Source organism: Taurulus bubalis (assembly GCF_910589615.1).
Source record: "Taurulus bubalis genome assembly, chromosome: 3".
Taxonomy (NCBI): domain Eukaryota; kingdom Metazoa; phylum Chordata; class Actinopteri; order Perciformes; family Cottidae; genus Taurulus; species Taurulus bubalis.
Window position 1 is genome coordinate 28,286,857 of NC_136591.1, and position 21,093 is coordinate 28,307,949.

General features: G+C 41.2%; 1 protein-coding gene across 1 annotated transcript; it reads left to right on the forward strand.

Moving 5' to 3' along the window:
* Nucleotides 1–670: 670 nt before the first annotated feature.
* On the forward strand, nt 671–19,472 carry lin28b (lin-28 homolog B (C. elegans); the record flags this gene model as incomplete). Its single annotated transcript, XM_079215921.1, has 4 exons — nt 671–692; nt 6,879–7,069; nt 16,386–16,573; nt 19,157–19,472. The coding sequence occupies 4 exons, from the start codon at nt 671–673 to the stop codon at nt 19,470–19,472; spliced, it is 717 nt and encodes a 238-aa protein (XP_079072047.1).
* Nucleotides 19,473–21,093: the final 1,621 nt, after the last annotated feature.

Sequence of the window (21,093 nt, forward strand, 5' to 3'; positions counted from 1 at the left end):
GAACAAGCTGGGTGGGAGATGTGAAGTATGGATATCAACAAGAGAGAAAGAGGTGGAGCATGTTGGGGGAGGCCAAGAATGCCACATGGTTTGAAGAGCCACGATCAAGCTCCAAGACATGCAGGAGCGTTCACATTTACCAATGAGGATATCTTGACTATATTGGACATTTTTTTTCAGCTAAAACGCCTTTCTGATCCACCTTTAGGGAATATTCTTCACACACACACAAAACCGCCATGTAGCAGCAGATGGACCGACACTAACTGAGATCAAAAGCAGCATTTTGTTCGGGGGAAAGTGGGGGCTGGCAATGTGCCTCAACTATACGGATCATTGTGTAGATGATTTTCCAGATGTGTGCTACACACAGGCGCCCAGCAATCTGTTGTTGACACATTTAAAAACTAAATCAGCCTGCCACTCACGTTGCTGCGTCTTTTGTTACCGTGTATAAAATATTCATCCACGGAAAATCTCTTTGATTCCAGCCAGTGACTTGGCTTCATACGCCATGCAGGTTAAAGTCAGCCTATAAACATGTAACTCAAACTGGAGCGTCGGTAGGCTTCACGTCCAGCCTCCGCTTTCCTCCACATTTGCTCTCTCAAAGGGTGGCGGTTGGTTTGCTTGTGCCATCTCATTCATTCACGGAGGGGGGAAAGGGAAGATGTCTGCATCCGCGCCTACAGGTGAGTCTCTGGTTTTCACTAAAGAAAGACTCTTGACTAGTGGCCTATTTTCTTCATCTATGTGCCGATAAAGCACTGAGTGTGGTATTTGGTCGCAGCTAAACTCAGCCCTGTGAAGCTGGATGTAGAAGCTGCTTCTCACTGACCTGACATGACCGGATTTGAACAACTTGGCAAAGTGATGGATCGGCTCATTTATCAAACCCATTCAATACAGTTATGACGTTTAAGATGCGCGCAAGTCCGGATTGAAGCCCATGATGTTGTAATACATGGCACATAGGAATCAAAACTGAACTATTAATTCCTTGTGTGAGAGCATAAAAAAGAAGAGTTTGAAAATAACCCGTAAAAGAAACGTTGCCGATCACTGCCACCTTAATTAACCTCATTCTAAGAATATTATGCGGATATTAGAATTATCTTCCGTTAAGGAAATACACCGGTCGTTGATCAGAACTATAGGGAGTTGATCAACAAATGGAGGACAACTTTAGAAAGGTTTAATGAACCCAAGTAGAGGAAAATAAAGTCACACTTACTTGCCGAATCCGGAAATAAAAACAATATAAAACAGTGAATTGAAGTGAATATTTGGTCCCATTGTGCGCAGTTTTTGGCGCACCGGCTGCAGAGGCGCTTCTTTTCCAAACCTCCCCCCTCTCTCTGACGTCACCGATATTTCATGCAAATGTGTCGGGTTTAAAGTCCGGATTTAGATTTATTGCGCCAACACACATTTTAAATCACATTTTAAAATCAATGATTCGATGCTAATGTTGTTCAATGAAGCGAGTGAATAAATACAATGTTCCACACGTTTGTGTTTAACTTTAGTGGTCAAGTGGGGATCTCATGGCACATGCGCACTTTTTTATCAAACTTTTTTCGTTGATTCAAAATATCCCTTAACGAAATCTATAGAAATGGCAAATGAATAACGTCATTTTTTTAAACTATTGTTTATCTTCTTCTTCAGAGACAGGCAGAAATCTCCAAGAATGTGATTTCAAACTAAATAAGCACATCCGCTAATTTAGAGTTTTACAAGAATACAAATAATTAAGGGAATAATACCTTTTTCCATGAAAAACCTTTCACATGGCCATACTCCGAGTCCTTGACAAATAACTCTAAGATCAGATAGCCTGCTTGGCCAACACTGTTTACACTTCCTTGCAAAGGATATAAAACGTGAAGGATTGGTGGCTGGAATGCATGAAGTAAACGACAAAAAAATAACTCCTTCACTAAAAAAGAAAGGAGAAACGAGAGAGAGGAATTCAGTGAACCCTTTGAACTGCATTGACAGCAGCAGGGTAAAGGCACATTTCCTCTGGGAGCCTTCAGGGTGAGGAGTGGGGGTTGGGCGGGGTTAGCTCGGGTGATGGAGTCCAAAGTTTGCTCACAAATTTGGTTTTCAAACAGTGGAGGAATCTGCTCCTGCTCATGAGGTTAACTCCTCATAATTATTTGTTTTGGTCAAAATAAATAACTGCTGACTGATTTCAGTTTGCACACACTTTGATGACATTTCTTGTCTCAATAACGAAGTTTGAAGAGTCAGTTAAACATCTATCTTTTGTAACATTGTAAGTTGAAAATCATTTATTACTTTCAGTTAGTGTTCATGCAGCACACCACTAAATTATTTAAAAAAAAATGCAGGTGGTGGTTTCCTGTCTCTCTTTTAAAGTCTTTAAGTTGAAAAACCCCATCTTCTCCTGAGTGTGAAAACAGCAGGGCTATTTAGCATTATGCATCCTAAGCAATCTTATTTCATTTTATAAATGTATTCACATGTATAGACTAAACCATTGAATACTTATTCACACTGTCTTGATTCTTGAACAAAATGTCCTACAGTCCCTAATACCTTGAATGGGTTTACAGGAGTCTGTTGTCGTAGTTACAAAAAGTAATGTATGTGATAACATATTCATTATAGGTTGATAATAGATATTATTCTTTTCTTTTACATTTAAATCGAATTGTAAACTTTGCTTAATCTAAACTTAACCAAACATTGCCATACCTGAATCTTAAAAATAGACCATGTTATGGAGTTCCCTAACTTTTGGCAGCACTCTTTTTGTTCACTTATATGTTCGTTTTGAAAACAATATTATCCTGCAGCATGAAGGTAAATGAAAGGTAGCCAGAGAATGAGTGTTGAAGATAAACACTTTATACATTTATTTTCAGTTCAGCTTTAAAATAGACCAATGATTATGGATTAATGTTATGAATTCCTTTACTTAATGCAGAATTTCATGTGCATTTACATTTGAAACTGTATTTCTCTACAAATGGAAACAAGGAAAACATCTTGATGAACAGGTAAAACAAGTTTGAGCACAAACGTATGCTGCAGCATGAAGGCAAATACAAGGAGCCAAAGTATAATTTGTGCTTGCTGGTGGTAATAAGATTGATGTAAAGTAAATAAAACAGGGGAACAGTATAAATTGGTGGTGTTTAGGATCTAATTGTTTGTATTTTCACTTAATCTGAAATATGAAAAGGTTGCTATTTTGATTGATGTATTTTGTTACACCCAAACACACCCAAAACAGACTGATGTTAAGTTGAAACACGTTTTTTAAACAACTTTCCATTCAGCATGAAGGCCAATTAAAAGATTGTTAAAGGAAGATTTTTTTTTAATTAATTTTCAAATCCACAGCAATGTGGACCCCTGTTTTGTTGCAAAGCTTCATAAAAAAAACTTTCCCTTATAATGTGCAGTTTCCACCATGAAAAAAAGTGGAAAGGATCTGAAAGTTTCAAAACAATCTTATTCTGCAGCTTATATACAAATGGAAGGGATAACAAAGTATGTCTTCTGGCTGCATGTTGTTGATTATTTAAAAAAAACAAATGTAAAGAGCAGAAGTCATATTTTCAGGAAAAAAAAAGTTTCAGGAAGTTTCCCTTAAAACACCCCGTACTCATCTATCATCAGTTTGAGACGTTTCTCATGAAAAACATTTTTCTCAGCCATATTAACGTGTTCACATTGAGTCTAGGTGCCTTTACGCACTAATTGTTGTTCGAGCAGGCACACCCACGCCACCCATATCTAAATTATTCCTGGTCCTTAGCTTGCACACGTCAGTGAGCTGCACAACGGGGATTTCCACTGACTTGTCCTAATCAGAAAGGTCCTGTCAGGATATGAGTGAGTGGATAACATCTGACACTCGTATCCAACCCTGTGACCCAACCAGTAATTCAATGGCCACTGCAGAGGCCTCCCCTACAAGCATCTTCAAAAAACAGGCCTTTGCGCGGGGGCTGGGACTGATGGATTGGGGGTAGGGGTAAAACTCCTGAATTCCGGAGGGTGGGCTCTTTCGGCTCCAGTGGGTGGAGATGGGCTTGTTGTTGTTTCATTCCTCCAACGTCTTTTTCCTCTTTGCTCATACCCGGGAATAACCCCTATAGGAGAATCGTCCCACCAGGGTAGATGTGAGATTAGGAAGGCAAGTTTCTCAATGGACGTAGTATTTTGCAGGCTTGTTGTTATCAAGCTGCTGTGTGGCCTTGAGTAACCGCAGCTCATGTGGACATATCTCTCTGGAGTGTTTGTCTCATGCTTGTGGACATAGAGCGTAACCTGCATATGCTGTGAGACTGGAATAGGGGTTTAAACTCTTGATTTTATCCAAGTAAAATCTTTGTGTCATAGTATTTTCCAGTTTTTTTGTTGTTGTTTCATTTGTATGATTTCTATTTATTTTTTTACAAAAAGTTAAGTTTGTTTATTTTGTTAATGTTTATTTGTTCTGCTTTATTAGGATCCAACTTTTACTGAAAGTAAACGGGTTCTTTCTCAAAGCAAATCAACATTTTTTTCACAAACGCTCATTGATTTATTCTTTTGTAATGCAAAAGAGAATCAAGCACACGGCTGATTGATATCTTCCTCAAAAACGTAGCCACCATTTAATCATCTTTGTGCATCACTTTAAGTCTCTCTAGAAACCGTCTGCAATGTGCCCGTTGGCCTGAGGGTTGCTTTCCTACTGACAACTGAACACATCAGTTTTCAGGTTTGTTTTTCTGAGTTTTCTAGTCACATTCCAAAGCTGTGAGTTCAGCTCTCCACTGGTGCCCACTATGATGCTGGGAGGTAATTGGTTGTATGTAAGGATCATGAACTCAAAAACAACTTGTCCATGCATATAACGCATGGGAAATGAGCATTTTATTTTTATTCTGTATTTTTATTATACGTTGGTAAAGTTGAGGTAAAGGGAATGTAGGCCTCTCAGTGTAGTAGGTTGTTTTTTCTGCAGTAAAGACAGGCATATATTCAACAGAAATAAAGATCAGACTTTAAAAAGTATAGATTTCGAGTTAGGTGTCGAGTGAAAATAAGTGTCTCCGTGTTTTATTGCTATTATTAACCTTATCTTCCAAATCTTTGAGTGTTTTATGTTGGTATGCGGCATGTCTGAGAAGATGTTTATACATCTCCAGATGGATGATTATAAAGAACCTGAGCTGTGTTTTAAAGGAGGGTATTTCGTGGCAGATTTTAGATGTGGACCCTGAGACAGAAGACAAAGGCCTTTGTTTGTAATGTGAGGATTTATTTCAAAAGTGTGACACATGTTTCACCAATGCATTTTAGGTCTCTTAAGCCCATGTGGGCATGCAGGGCACTTGTATGTACATATCCAACTAGCATGCAGTTTAATATGAATACAAATAATTACAAAATCTATTCACGTTAATTACAGTTTCATGAATCACACATTGACACATCGCTGCATGTTCATACATAATTGGAAAATCCTTTTTTTATTTCAACAAATTTGCAGTTGCTTTTGCTAATTTCTCACCATATTTTTCAGTTTTCTTTCCCCATGTTTTCTTTTGTCTTTCTGCAATGACCACCCATACACCCAAAGGAAATTTAATTGAATCCCATCTGATCTAATCTCACAGTATAATAGCTTCAGGCTATAGCCACACCAACCCATTATGATATAGATTTACCACCAACAATACACAGTACAATCTACTGTTTGTTAGCAGTCATCATTAACACAGGGCCTGTTATTATTGAATTACAATCACATCACCGGGGCTGCACTCTGCTCGTGGTTGCGAGTCCGATTTCCCTCTTCCCTGGAACCGCAGAGCAGAAATGAGCAGCAAGAAAGCGTGTAATTGTCAACGTCACGTGATCTCACTACGGGAACGGGCACAGCCAGCTCGAGAGCGAATGAGAGCGAAGGAGGGAGAGAGAGGTAGAGAGAGAGAGAGAGAGAGAGGGAGGCAGAGAGAGAGAAAGAGGGAGAGCAGTGCAGAGGTGGTGTAAGTGAGGAAGGGATTGAAGGGAAGATACAGAGACATGACACAAATATCCAAAGGCAGAGAGCACGCTGTACCATGCGAGCTAAATTGGTGACCGTTGGGATCGAGGATATCGGATTAATGGTGACTACCGCAGCCCGTTTTCGCAGAGGAAGCTTCTCTATTGCAACTTGTGCGCAGAGGGTCCACGGGGAAACATGGCCGAAGGTTATTCTGCAATTATTTTCTATTTTCTGCTCTTAGTTTGTTGTCTTCCTCCCCTGTCTGCTCGCGCGAGGAGAGGGTGAGGTAGTGTGTGTGTGTGTGTGTGTGGGGGGGGGGCAAGGTGCAACGTGGTTGTTCCAAAAACCTCAAAGAGTACCGACCTGAACCGCTCCTGTCGAGCCCCGTATCGCACCAGGTTTCGCTGCATTAAAGATGTAAGCATTGTCGGAGGGAAACGTGCGACTCTGCCCACGAGCAGGGCGCGAGGAGCCATGTGTACACCTGCCTTCTTCTGGGTCACACGGCCAGCCACCCCACTGCGGGAGTGGGCTGGAGACAGACGCACGAGACGAAGCCTCCACAAGTTCCACCGAATGTGCTTGTGCGAAGTTCACGAGCATCTGTCAGGGTAGTAAACAGCAACTTTTTGAGGGAATGTTTGCGTTGATGCACACCCTCGAAAATAGTAGTGGAAGAAATGTCTACGGGCCGTGAACTTCGCAAAGCGAGAGTGGAGGGGATTCCCCCCACGTTTCTTGAAGTTTTTAAAAACATTTTTTTTTACACAAACCGAGTCCATTAAACTTCTATAAACCTGTGTGCGCTCGGGGAAGTAGCCGTCTTGTGTTGTAACGTGTCTCTTGCGTGTTTCAGGAGGGCCGGGTAAATGTGGCGGAGAAGACCCCGCCAAGTCCACCGAGCAGGAGGACCGGACTCGACCTCAGGTCCTGTCGGGATCGGGCTTTTGCAAATGGTTCAACGTCCGGATGGGCTTTGGATTCATCTCCATGACCAGCAGCGAAGGGAGCCCCGTCGAACCCCCTCTGGATGTTTTCGTCCACCAAGTAAGTTGACGACAAAAAAAACGGGCACAACCCGAGAAAAATAAACATCCACGGTGTAGTGATATGGCGACCACCGGCCTCATCCGGATTCGTTTTTTTTACTAAAGCGATGGCTGAATGAATAGTGTGTGTTTCCTTCTCGAACTATTTCACTGTCAAATCTTACCTTGACCCCCCTCGTGTATTCCCAGAACACCAGACTACATTGTATCATCCGGATGTTTTGCATTGCCCAACATGTTACTGTGTAATCACACGTTGTCCACTGGCTAGGGGGAAACAAAGAAAACACCCTCAACACGTTAAGTTTCCTCTTTAAGCCACATGTGTCCTCCCTCCCCCTCCTCCCTCCCCCCTCTCTCCTCTCCACACTGTAAAGGGAAGGGGAGAAATGTCGTGTGGCTATGACACGGTTAGTTTCACACTTGGCTCTAATGGACAGCAGAGCTGGCTTGATATGCGGCCACTTAACATGTCGGAAGGCAGCTTTAAAAAAAGTCAAACTGTGCACTCTGCTGTTGCTTCATGTACGTGCGTTGGAAACATCCCGTTTTCCACCGCATGCAGAGTGACTGTTGATTTATTGCGCATGGAGTTCATTTCTGTGCTTTGTTTCCCACTTATTCTGCAGCACACAAAGGGCCTCTCTTCTTCTTTCAGCTCTTCTTTCCCTCACGTTTAATCGGCTTTTTTTTAACGGTCCATGGCTTTAAAATACTCAGGGAGGAAGGACAGAGGATGAGGAGGGGCATTTAACCATTTCACTTTGTCTCAGTCATACATAAGTTGTATCCAGTCTAAAATAGGAAGTGGGAGCTCTGAGTTTGACATTGATTGCTGAAGATTTGGTTAATTTGTTCCGCTGTGCACCAGTGGGAAGGTTTGCAGTGATGCAACTAGGTCTTTAATGCTGCTATATTAAACATTTCTCTGTGATTTCTGTTGCGTTCTGATCACCCTTTATGTTGTCATTATTTGATATTTTACATCAATAACATCTTATTGTCCTTGACATGTAATTTGTATCGTATGATCATTATACATGTACTATTAATCTATATAATGTTAATTCTTTTTTATAATTCATTCTGACAATAACATCTATTCAGATTTAGCTGTCTGATAGAATGAAATTTGAATACAGCAGTGGACTTAGTCCTAAAAAATTATGTTTCAGCAATATGTTGACCTATGCTGCATCCTTCAACACACGCAAGGCTGCAACTCTCCCTGCTGGCCAGAGATGTTTGAGAAGTGGATCAGCAAGAGAGAAGGAAGGTGCAGTCTGGGAAAACGGCCTGAAAACCTGAGCAGAAGTGAAATAACGGCTGCCTGTCTCAGCAGGTTGAAACCTCTAAGGCCAGGCTGCCGTATATACATCTGTCTGTGGGACTTTTTCTTCAAGTGTATGCAGTCTAGTGAGGTATTTTGGTTATACAGGTGTATTCAGCGATGGAAAAGGTCTCTGCTGTCACTTTCTGCTCGAGATAAAGATTTTCTTAAATTGTGGCGTTGCAAATGCAAAAGTTCCACTTCAACCTTTTTATAGAAGAATGGTCTAACATACAATGAATCATATGTTTACACTAGTGCATTTCCACCCCAATGTTTCCAGCTACGTGTTTACAATAATACAGCTGTCATTTAACACAAAGAGCAGACAATATGCATTCATAACCACATTGTCATTCTGGATGCAAAACACCCCAGTATTTGCATACGCTTTCTCATTAAATCAGTCACTGGATTTCTCTGACTGTTCCTCCCTCTGTGTCTCTGCTGTCAGCCTGAAGACATTTGGACATATTGATGCTGACGTGGAGACGTTGAATTAAAAATCCTGCAGGTTTCTACAATATCTTACATTTATGAAGTAATCAAAGTATAGGGAATATTGCTGTTAGGATACAAATATTTGAAATCTGTCACAAGCACGAATAGCAGACTTTTGTTAGATATTGCGTTGAAAGAGAGAGAGTTCGGCTTGACTAAAAAGTCATGCAATATTGTCTCCATTTATGATACATGGTTACTGTAAAAACAAAACAGTTGAAGGATTGCAAATGTATTCCTGCACAACACTTACGCTCTATGCCCGAGAGAGACAGAGGTGAGAACGATGGAGAAGGGAAGAGGGAGCATGATGACATAGAGAAAGAAGGGGATGGAGGAGGAGTTTTCCTAGGAGAGGGAAAGGGGAGGGGAGGTGGGAAAAAAGTGTTGGTGGTGAAGGGGTGGGGTGCTAGTGGTAGTTGAGGAAGAAAACATGAGCGAGAGGTTGGAAAAAGACGAGTTAGTGAAAGAGCAGGAGGTAAGAGAGAGGGCGGGTGAGAGTGTGTATGTGAGTCAGCGAGAGGGTCCCCGCCCGACCAAGAGTTCTCCTCCTGGGAGGCCTCTTCATCAGGGCTCCTATCTGATCACTTCCTTTTGGAAGGGGAGTGTGTGTGAGAGAGAGCGAGAGAGAGTAATTAAGCTTCTTCACCCACTTTACCCCTCTGCTTAGTGAATCCGCACACAAAGCCATTTCATTATCTCTGTTTGTCAACCCCTTGTCTACCTGGACTGAGTGTTTTTCTGTGCATGTGTGTGTGTGTGTGAGAGAGAGAGTGTGTGAGTTCCTGCTGGGACTCGGGGGTTGCTCTCTCCTCGGGCATTCTTTTAAAAAGAGGAATTTCTTTAAAGACAAAAAGGCAGGAGGGTTGGGTGAGGGGCGTGTGTGGCGGTAAGGTGGGGGGCTGCTTTCCCTTTGTCGGTAATCAGTTTGAAATGTTGAACAGTTTGCTGCTGCTGTTATTCTCCCGAAACCTCCAGCGTGTGTGTTCAATTTATGGAGCCCCTGTGAGTGTGTGTGTGGTTCTTACTTTCTGCTCTTAACTACCAGACTGTTGATGTCTACTTGTGAACTGTTGTAAGATGTTTCAGGTTTTGAGCGTGTGTTTCCATGTGCGTGCGCGTGCACAAGAGAGAGAGAGAGAGTGTGTGAGTGTGTGTGTGTGTGTGTGTGTGTGTTTTGTGTAGCGGGGTTAAAGTGGGCCCCTAGTGAGATTAACCTCTGGTCCGTGTCACCATTTGGCATGCAGGGCCAGGCCCCACTCATCCCTGCCGCCAGTATCGGGCTTTGTCTCTGCTGCAGCCACACTATCCCCCCCACCCTGTCCTCCACCAACCCACCCTTCTCTTCTGCACATCAAAAAACGCAAAAGAAGAAGAAAGACTTGTCATGTGACTTCCTTTTGAGGCGCTGGCCACATACAGCGGAGATGATTGGTAATTGGAAAGGTGGCGGAGTAGAAAGCAGAGCAGGGCTAAAAACAAGTCGCAGTTCACCTGGAATTCAAAGAGAGCGCCTGCAGTGTGTTGGGCATGTTTGCATCTCACACATTATTCATTTCGTTTGATTAAAAAAAAAAAAAAATCGAAACAGAAAATTCAACAATGAGACATTAATAAAACAAATGCAAACATATTTAAATATGTCTATTTCAAAACGGCAATTTTTCTTTCTGCACTTTGATCCCTGTTTATTTTCTTAGCTGAATAAATATGTTATCCAGCCATGCATGGAAACAAAGTGATAGAGCCACAACTAGCAATTCTTTTTCATTAATAATTTATCTGCATATTATTTTTTGGATTTATTGATTTTTTTTATTCAAAATGACCTATTCCAATTGCTTTTTAAAATCTGACCAAAAGCCAAAGATATTCAGTTTATTATTTAATATGAAAATGAAAAGCGGGGGCCGGAGAATATTTGGCATTTTTTGCTTGAAAAATGACTGAAACCATTGATTATGAAAAGAGTTGTTTTCTGTCAATCTACTAATTGTTTGATTGACTAATCATTTCATTTCTAAAAGAGAAAGACACATCTACATTACACAAGAACATTTAGAGTTTAGTTTTGGAGAGATTAATTTGGTCTAAACAGTGTTTAAAATTGAGATCATCCACAGCCAAATTCTATTCTTAAAGTTGGAGATAAAATAATTGCAACCTTTCCCAAATGAAAAACAGGGTTGTCATTAAGCATAAGACTCAGATGTTAAGAAGATGCTGTGCACAAATTAGACCATAGATCTGTCACATTTTGTAATGAATAGATATATCTACTTTGATCATATTCGATCAATATCCATGTCAGAAGCAAGCACATCAGCTAATACATATTATCCCACTTAAATGGTGTTTGACATGCATACTGCTAATGCATGTATCAAGTGATTGTCTTTGCCTTTAGCAAATGAAGTCAGCTGCAAAATCCATCAGTTGAATAATGGTTTTAACTCTTACAACAGAAACAAAAAACAAAAAAAAAGTATGTGTTAATGCTATCCATTATGGTGAAGGTTTAGTATCCAAAATGTAACAACAAAAAAACATTATTATTTTCTCAACCAATTTTCATTATTATTTGATATTAATAATTTGATAGACTTTTCTTCCTCAAATAGTTAATATTAGACTTTTGAAAGAACGGAACCATTTGTGTAAACAGAGATTTGTAAGTGTGCTTCTGTCCGGAAAGACTCCCGTTATTAGCTGGCTATGTGTTTTATCACCAGTCACCTCAGCGATGGTTCATTTCCCCTCTCGTGCTGATAAACGTAGCAAGATGATCTAGTGCTTCCTCTCTCAGATCAAATATTTGCCCCAGTCATAATTGAGGGTGTTGGATGTTGTTAATTTGAGGCAGGGGAAACATGAAGGCTTTCAAGTGTTTGATGGGGGTTGGGCAGGGTTCAAGGGTCAGAGCCACTAATGACAACGTGTTGAGGAGGACTGGGGTGTCAGCGTCATAGGAGCGGCTCTGTTGGTGGTTTTCATCCACATATTTGTGTTTTTTTTCTTCTTCTCTGTCTTTGTCCAGCTTTCTTGCTCCTCTTCTCTCTCTCTTTCTTCTTCGGTTTATAAGCGTCTTGTTGGGTTATGTCCTTCTGAGCTGATCTGGTCCAGCTTTGTCCACTTAGCATTTCCTGTGTGTAAAAAGCTACTTAATGGCACCACGCCACATGGTGACCGCCATCTCCCTCACGCTCACCCATACACATCTCCTATCCTCCCAATGCGAGCACGATCCAACGTGCGGCTCTGCATGGGCCACCTCTGATTTAAAGCGTCCCGCAATTAGCCATTACATAGCCGGTGGTCGCCACGGAGAGAGGCTGGGGGAGGATGGTGACTCTCCTCTCTCCGCTTCCACATCCCCTCACGTTACAGCTTCCTGTATTGATTGCTGGGTCTGGTGATGACGAGGGCCTGGCTGATGAAAAGGAGGGCTATTTCTATCCAGGATGTTTGAGTCCGTATTGATCGTTGGCTCCTTCCTACACACACATACACACACACACACACACACACACACACACACACACACACACATAGAGCCATAGGAAGATATGTATTACATATAAGGAAGCTTGGAAGCATAATCAAGCCATTTCAGGGTATGTTGGTATCCATTTTGTTGGCTCAGTTTCATCAGTTTCGAGGATGACCGCAGCTGTTTGTTGGTGGCTTTGAGTTAACAAAGCACTGCGAGCTGGTGTGGTCCGCCAGTTGGGCAGGGGGTGGTGCTGGGATGGATATACCGCTGACCCCCGGATTTCTGCTGCTGACCTGTGGGGCTCCTGATCAAATGGGGGTTTTGTTCCTGGGCTCCCCCCAGGTCCAGCCACTGATCAGGAGTTGCTCCTCCATTGGAGCTGAACAGAATGCGCTGGAGGCATTTCCCTGAACCCCCTCCTCCTCCAAACTCCCTCCCTCATCCACCACCCCCCTGCTCCAGGCCACTCCTCCATTTTGTGTTCTCCCTATCGCTCTCTCTTTCTCTCTCTGACGTTCTCTCATTCCCTCTCCCCGGCCGTGCCCTTTCCTGACCTCTGTGCGTAAACTGAAACGGGTCAGGACACCCGCCAGGTCACTCGAGAGGAGGCGACTCGGGTTACAGGTCCTGATATGTGAAGTTTTTTCACACAGACACATGCACACACCAGCATGGAATCACATACACCTATATAAATCCACATGCTGCATTTATTACGTAATTGCGGAGAGACTGAGCTGTTGCAAGGTCATGCTTCAAAAGTCAAACTCATCTGAGGCATGAGTGTGATACCGTGTCTTATACGGAGGACACGTGTGTGTGTGTGTGTGTGTGTGTGTGTGTGTGTGTGTGTGTGTTTTCCTGCATTTCTGCAGAACAAAAGGGGTTGTGTAGTTTCCTCACTGGTGCATTGTGGGCATTAACGCGGTTGAAGAGGGGGTAGGGTGCTGAGACAAACCACTCAACTTTGACCTGGAGAGACGAGCTTGTGGACTGAAGACAGGAGAGGAACAGGAAAGGCTCCTGCGCCACACGGTCTAGAGACAAGTCAATGATTATTCATCATTATTCAGAATCTGTTGGTTTTGTGGGGGATGGGTGTACGTTTTTATTTGCTTTCTACTGATTTCTGCTGCAGGGATGCCTTTCAGTCATGTGGATGGTCTAATGATGGAAATCCTGAATCAATTTTTAATTTGAACAAGCAGGGTTCTTCTGACTGCTTGCGGTTCCTTCATTTGTTGTTTATAAAGAATAGAAAGCCAGGTTTTGTGCATAAATATAAATGAATTATGAGTTTTGAATTGTTTTTGCAGCACAGAAACCAAACATCGATATTTATTGGTTATATTAAGCCACAAGCTCCATTTTTGGCTCCCCTCATCATCCCTTCTGTTTCCTTCCACCTCTTACATCTGGTCTGTAAAATCTCATCTCCACTATCTTATCCTCGTCCTTTACTCAAAGCCAAATCCAATACCTGGATACCCAAAATGGATGAGTCTTCTATTAGCAATCGACTAAAAGCAGTGCGACCCTGCCTGTAACCTCACTGATTGCAGGAAAGAGAACCAGAAAGAACCTCTGAGAGAGAAAAGAACAAGTTAGTTTTTGGCAAAATATTTGTGTTGAAATGTCAATTCAATTTACTTATTTTTCTTATAAATTGTGGAAATAAAGTGTGGAAATAAGGAGGAGAAATTGCTTCAAAGAAGTATGATATTAAAGCATGAGGCGAATGTCTTGTTTTGAACACGTTTACATTTTTCTAATTTTAACCACAATTTGCCCCTTGTGGCTGCACACTTTGTTTTATTCTCTGGGACATCTGTGGCATAATGAGTTTGACACAATTTATAGCTGCTCCTATTTAGTATGAAGATAAATGTTTATGTACTGAAAAAATATATAATACATATATTTCACGGCCCTTCATAAACATGTTGAGTAGTCAAGTCTTAGTTCACATAGCAGTGAGAAGAAATTTTATTATCTATTTTCTATTTTATCAAAGGTTTTTTAGTTATTGTATAAATTTAATAAGTTTGTCTTTCATACAAAACCTTTTTAGGTAAAAAGTAAACGTTTGATATAAATCTAATGCAGACAACTAACTAACACATTTAAGTTGTCTATTGTCAAAAATAATGTTTATAAAATAGATTAGCGTGAAACAAGATAACCCAAAATTGATGTATTTAATATAAACTCGTGAGATTTAATGTGTATTTCCTGAAAAGCCTTTTGTGCTTTACAGGGAAGTCTCAGCCTTTTCCGCATTACTACATTCTACTGAGAGTTTTAAATATGTTAAAAAAAATGTTTAATTGAGATTCGTTTCTGTGGATTTTACTGTACTTCTTTTATTTTGTGTAGTTATGTAGTTTCCTCTAGCTTCTTAATGAAACAACATTTTCAAGTTAATTCTCAACAAACCTGTTCTTTTTAAAAGCATATAATGAAACTCTTGTAATCCCTAATTTGTCCCAGTTTTACACTTGTATTCTTCTGTCATTGTATCGTGGTATTCAGATATCTGCCAGAGTGCAGTGAGTTTAGACACTATTCTTTGTTTTTAATTAATTCACACATTTGTTCTCACTGGCTTATACATTTTCAGTCTCTTACATATTCACATTTATATCGACTAATCGACCACCTATAGAGCACCTTCACCTTCGTGTTACTGCAGTCGTGGACACAGACAGAAAAAACATTATTTTCTCTCCGGTACAGTTGCACATTTGATTTCCTCTGGTCATTTGATCATGCCGCTCCTTCTTTCTCCTCCACATCCGTGAATAGAAAGATACGCGGTGTCTTATTTATAGGCCTGGATGTATAGTAGGTAGTAGGTTTGCTCTGCACACTGCTGCTCGTGTGGGTGTGTGTTTACCTCCGCCGAGATCTGCAATTCATGAAGGTCACATACAGCGCCTATCAGCCGTCCGCTCTGTGCGTTCAATAAAACATAAATCATTGTCCAGTGGTTATGTAGTAACTAAATCAATTTTGCCGATCATGTAGATTAGATGCACGGTGGATGTGCTGCGAGAATATGATTGCATGGGTGTGACGCACTCGTCTTTTCTCCCCGCAGAAGGAATAGGAAGTGGTGCCTCTGCGAAAAGTCGATAAAGGGAGTAAAGCAAGGACACTGAGAGAGATAAGTCTCTCTGTGCACAGACTGCCGTGGCAGTTGGTGCAAACCACAGACAGTCAATGCACATTGTCTGAATGATGTCTTTCTGTGTGCATTGTGTGCTACTGCATGCAGCAGTGTGCACGAGCACCAACAGTCACCTGTCCACTGTTAATAGGTCTTGATTCTTCTGTGACAATTATTTGGAGACGAACAGTGTTGATGCTCTGAGGCAACTGTTCAATATTTAAGTGTTAAATTAGCTCTGATGAGGTGTGAACTTGCATCAAGTTAATGCAGAGCTTTATGCTGTGTGGACACTTAAAAGAATCAATGCATTAAATAGTGTCTTTTCATTGAAAATAAAAATGCTCTCTACCTTTCACCCGCTTATCAAGAACCATTTCTGTGTAAAGCAGACCGTCTTTGTCAGCTTAATGAATCATCGAGGTTAGAAAGAAAAAATACCCAGTAGAAGGCTGTCATTATAAAATATATCTCAATACCATTGTGTATACAAATCCTTTTAAAATGACATATTGGAGAATGCTCTAAATGATTCTACATTATTCAAAGGTATGTGGGTTTGAGTGACTCAGAAACATTTTTTCACTGCTGTGTTCCATTAAATTGTGCTCCAAATAAAATCCTACAATTCATATACAGTACAATATATATCCAAATATATATATATATATATATATATATATATATATATATATATATATATATATATATATATATATGCACACACTTAATGCCTTGTCTATTCCAGGTATTATAATGTTGTTCCTAATAATTTATTGAGCTATAAGTGCCTGATAATAATTGCTTTTTTCTCCCAACAGAGCAAACTGGTGATGGAGGGCTTCCGCAGCTTAAAGGAGGGCGAGCAGGTGGAGTTCACCCACAAGAAGTCCTCTAAGGGCCTGGAGTCCCTAAGGGTGACCGGACCTGGTGGGGGACCCTGCGCCGGCAGCGAGAGGAGACCCAAAGGGAAGGTCCCACTTCAGAAACGCAAACCAAAGGGAGACCGGTGAGTTTGATATAATTAAGAAACATGGAAATAACAAAAGTAAGGCCTTTAAAAAAAAAAGCTTTCTGTGTCTGCAGGAATCTAATGATTCATATGCACCAGTCTCGGCTTTATCTAACAAAAGCTGAAAATATGTGAGCGTTGGCAGCCTGCTTTCAGAAAAGCAGGACTACCTATAGTAGAAGGAGACATATGTAATATGTACGTCTCACTGCAGTGAGCTGTTTCTGAGTGGGCTGAGATTATAGATTAAATCTATTCAATCTGCCCGACTACATGTCTGTTGCTATGGTTATTGTGCACAGTAATAAGGAATTGAATAGGGCACTTTAGCTGCCTGTGCCGCTATTTAAATCAATTTGCCAGCCTTTACATTAGAGAGAGCATTAGCACAGGGATGGATTGAGTTCATATGCGTCTCAACGTGGCAGTGGCTCTGTCAATTGTTTTGCACTCAGTAAAAATCCTGAAGGACGCTTTGCTGTCACAGGTATATGGATATGGATATACATATGAAGCGACTTACAAACACCTGGTGGTTGAAGCAGGAAGTTTTGCATGTCCTCCTGTTGACATCAAACGATGTAGAGCAAGTTTGTGCTGTATCTTTTAGGACGTCATCACATGACCACAAGGCTGCATCCAGCTCTGCCACTCTTTATGTTGCTGCCTCAGTGGAGCAACTGTGTGATGTCCCGTCTTTTAAGGTGTGAAAAGAAAAGCTTTTGTTAGAAAGGAGGAAACTGAGGCTCCCTGATTGTTTTACACAGCTGAATAATTCAGTTTATTTGGGATAATTGATCCAGTGTTCGGTCAAGTGTCTCTACCGTCTACTAAGGCGGTATCAAGACAGTATTGGATTCAGAGATGGCAGGTGGGTGTCTGTGATGTCATCTGTGTCTTTGTGAGCACGCTCAGTTCAAGCGGCTCCTGTGGTGGTTACGATGCTCCGACCCCTGCTGGTCACTCTGTTATAAAACCAACTGTTGGTTAGTCCTTTTGTTACACTGGCGCTGTGGTTTTAAGGTCTCTTAAGGTGGTCGATGAAATATTCACCTTTTCACGGCACAGGCAGGCAAAGTGCCCTATTACTGTGCACAATAACCATTATTATTTGATTTTATGTATTATATATTACTATTGTTTTATGGTTATGGCAATTTAAATTATGCTGTTGGAACACTTTTTTCTTATATGAATCCAGGTGTATCTCTATGAATGCAGATTGTGAGAGTCTTTAAACCGGACTGGTTTAATTACCCAGTCATTAAGAGGCATTGCAATAATGCATGAAAAAATATAGCCATGAATATTAAACACTCTCTGGAAATAATTCAGCCACAGTTCAAAAGCAGTGTCTGAAAATCCGAAAAACCTGTAATAATTAGTTTTCTTATTAAGTGGCAGCATTTTCCTGACATGCATGTTTACTGTCCATGCTTGTTTTGCTGATGGACTGTCACAGTGGATGAGTTAAAACAATTAAAAACGTGATAGTGAACCATCGTTTCATGATCAGCTTTCAGCTTCCACAGGAAGGACAACATGGTTTAGTTTGGCGATATCCTTCAATTAAACTGATTAAACTGATGGCATCCTCACGGGCTGAAGTCTTGGCCAATGTTGCCTTTTCCTTTTGTGTTCTTATTCTTTCAGCATCCAATTGAGCCGTGTCAAATTCAATAACACAGTGTAGTTTGGCATGCCACAGAGCTCACGTTTGATCCAAAACAATATCATGTGACATACTGCCATCTAGTGCTGAATCCTAGTTGGAGCAGGTATTTCAACTCTGCAGTGCTGATGTTTTTCACAGTATCTTTTGCACATGTATTGATTTCTCAAAAATAAAAATAAATCTTAGTAATTGTTTCCAGCTACAAACAATTCTCTAAAACTATTTCTTCTATTCAATTCAGTTTATTTTATATAGCCCAACATCACAAATTTGCCTCGGAGGGTTTTACAATCTGTGCACATAACACCCCCTGTCCCGGGACCTCACATTGGATCAGGAACAACTCCCCCAAATAAAGATAGTAAAAACCCTTTCACAGGGAAAAAAGGGAAGAAACCTGAGGGAGAGCAACAGAGGAGGATCCCTCTCCCCGGATGGACAGAAGCAATAGATGTCATGTGGCCAGAATGAATAACGTAACAGAGGTTGCAGCACATTCAATGAATATGACAGAAATGAATCATATAATGAGTAGTAGGCATAGAACACGATCCAGATAACCACGATCCTTCAGTTTCATGACATAAATATATATATATATATATATATATTAATATAAATATAAATAATATTACTATTATGGATTCTTTACTGTTTTCATGACTGTTTTACTGTTTATTTATATTACTTGTTTTTTATTTCATTACGTTGTCTCTTGTGTGCACTTTACCCATCTACTGCTGTAATCCTGCAATTTCCCCACTGCTGGACTAATACAAGAATATCTTATCTTATCTTATCTAAAGGAATGCTGTGATAAGGGTTTCTACTTTTTGTCGCTCTTGAATACGTTTGTCATCGTCCTACGTATCTGGTCTTTACTCCTCGTCTTCTCCTCTCTGCAGCTGTTATAACTGTGGCGGTCTGGACCACCATGCCAAGGAGTGTGGCCTGCCCCCCCAGCCAAAGAAATGCCACTACTGCCAGAGCATCACGCACATGGTGGCTCAGTGTCCCCACAAGGCGCCAGCGCCCGCCACAGGCTCTCAGGACCAACATGCGTCTACCTCGGCCCTCAGCCCGGGGGGCGGGGCCTTCCTCGGCCCCCCAGAGGAGGAGGAGGAGCGCTCTGGCTCGTCTCCCCTCGAGGGCTCCTCCTCTTCCCCCGAGGAGCCACACACACACGGCGGCCCCCGCACCCAGAGGTGGAGGAAATCTTGAATACAGCCCACAGAGGTGAACCTTTCACCGCTAAGCCCTGACCCTCATGTCTCTCCTCAATCAAGGATACCTGAAGCCCCACCCCCCACACGCCCATCCTCATCTACCTCACACTTGTGAAAAAAATGGGAGGTCTTGATTTCTTTACTTTTATTTGTATTTTTCTAACAGCGCAGCTATGGCAATGATCAACGTGGTACGGACGTGTGTGAATGTGTGTGACTTCCTTGCAGTCATCTGGTGCAGCTATGGCAACCACTGCTGGAATAGTGACTGCAGGGACACACTGTTTTTCTTGTTTCAATCAGTGCAGCTCAAGAGTGAAACAACGTGGTATGAATCTTGTTTTTCTTTTTCTTTTTTTTTTTGGACCTTCTTTCTCCTTTAACCAAATGTTGGCCTTTTTTTTCTTTTCAGATGTTCTTGATTTAAAGCCACACATTTCTATCCTGTAGGCCTAATCATTCCAAAAATAATGTTGCATCCTTTTGGCACACACGGTAGCTCATTTTAAGAAGGATTAGAAGAAGACTTTTAAGAGCTCAAGACCCTCGAAGCGATAATCCAGACCCATAGGATTGTTAGATCGCCTTATGAAGATCTTTAGGGAAACTTTATGGATTCCAGGGGGAAGTTTTTAAAAAGACAGTGAGCTGCTCAACACATCCTCCTTACCTTGAAAAACTCACGACAAACCTCTCTCCTACATTTAATAGACCGGACCGACTGATTGTCACAGAGTGAGCGTGTGTGTTTGTGCATGCATGTGCAAGACTTAGAGAGGAAATGAGAAGGTGTGTGTTTGTACGTGTGAGTTGTGCATGCTCAGAAAGAAAGCATACTGGCCACTCTGGCCTTTTCTCCAGTTGTGAGTCAACACTATTAACGTTTGGGTTTCCTATTATTAGACGTAGACCAGTTTAGATAACGCACTGTATAATCCCGCTAGATCATAGTTTATAGTCAAGGTAATGGGTCCATCATTAGACTTCCATTTTGGTTGTTGCCTAATTAAATGAAAATAACATTACAGCTTATGAATCATAGTATAAGTAATTAATATATAAATATATGTAAAGTCACAGGATATAATTGAAATTCTATTAACTTTAAGTAATGCTTATAAAATGAATTAGCTCTGACATAGGCGATTAGCCCTGTATATTACATGGGATACTTTGTTGTGTGAAAAATTGTAGCTCTCTCTCTATTTAACTGTTTTCATCTATGACAAATCAAACTGACCTTTAAAAAAAAAAATGTTTACTACACGCCTTCTTTAAATAGTCAGCAATCACCTCTGACCCAGCACAAAGACACACCTTGTTTGATTATAGATGCAGACCAATACATGTCATCACAGCTTAATACCTCACAAATACTTCCTTTTGGAAACAGATGTCACAAAACGCTGTTTACTCTCCCAGCTGTGATGCAGTGAGATCAAACCACCGGTTCCTTTTCCATCTGTGCCTACCAGTTGCTAGTTAGCACCAGCCAGGTAATGCTCACTCCTCGTTTGTATGAGAGGCCGTCACTGCTACTGGTTCAGAGAGAGAGAGAGAGAGAGAGAGAGAGAGAGAGAGAAAGAGAGAGAGAGAGAGACTTTTGGTATAACTTG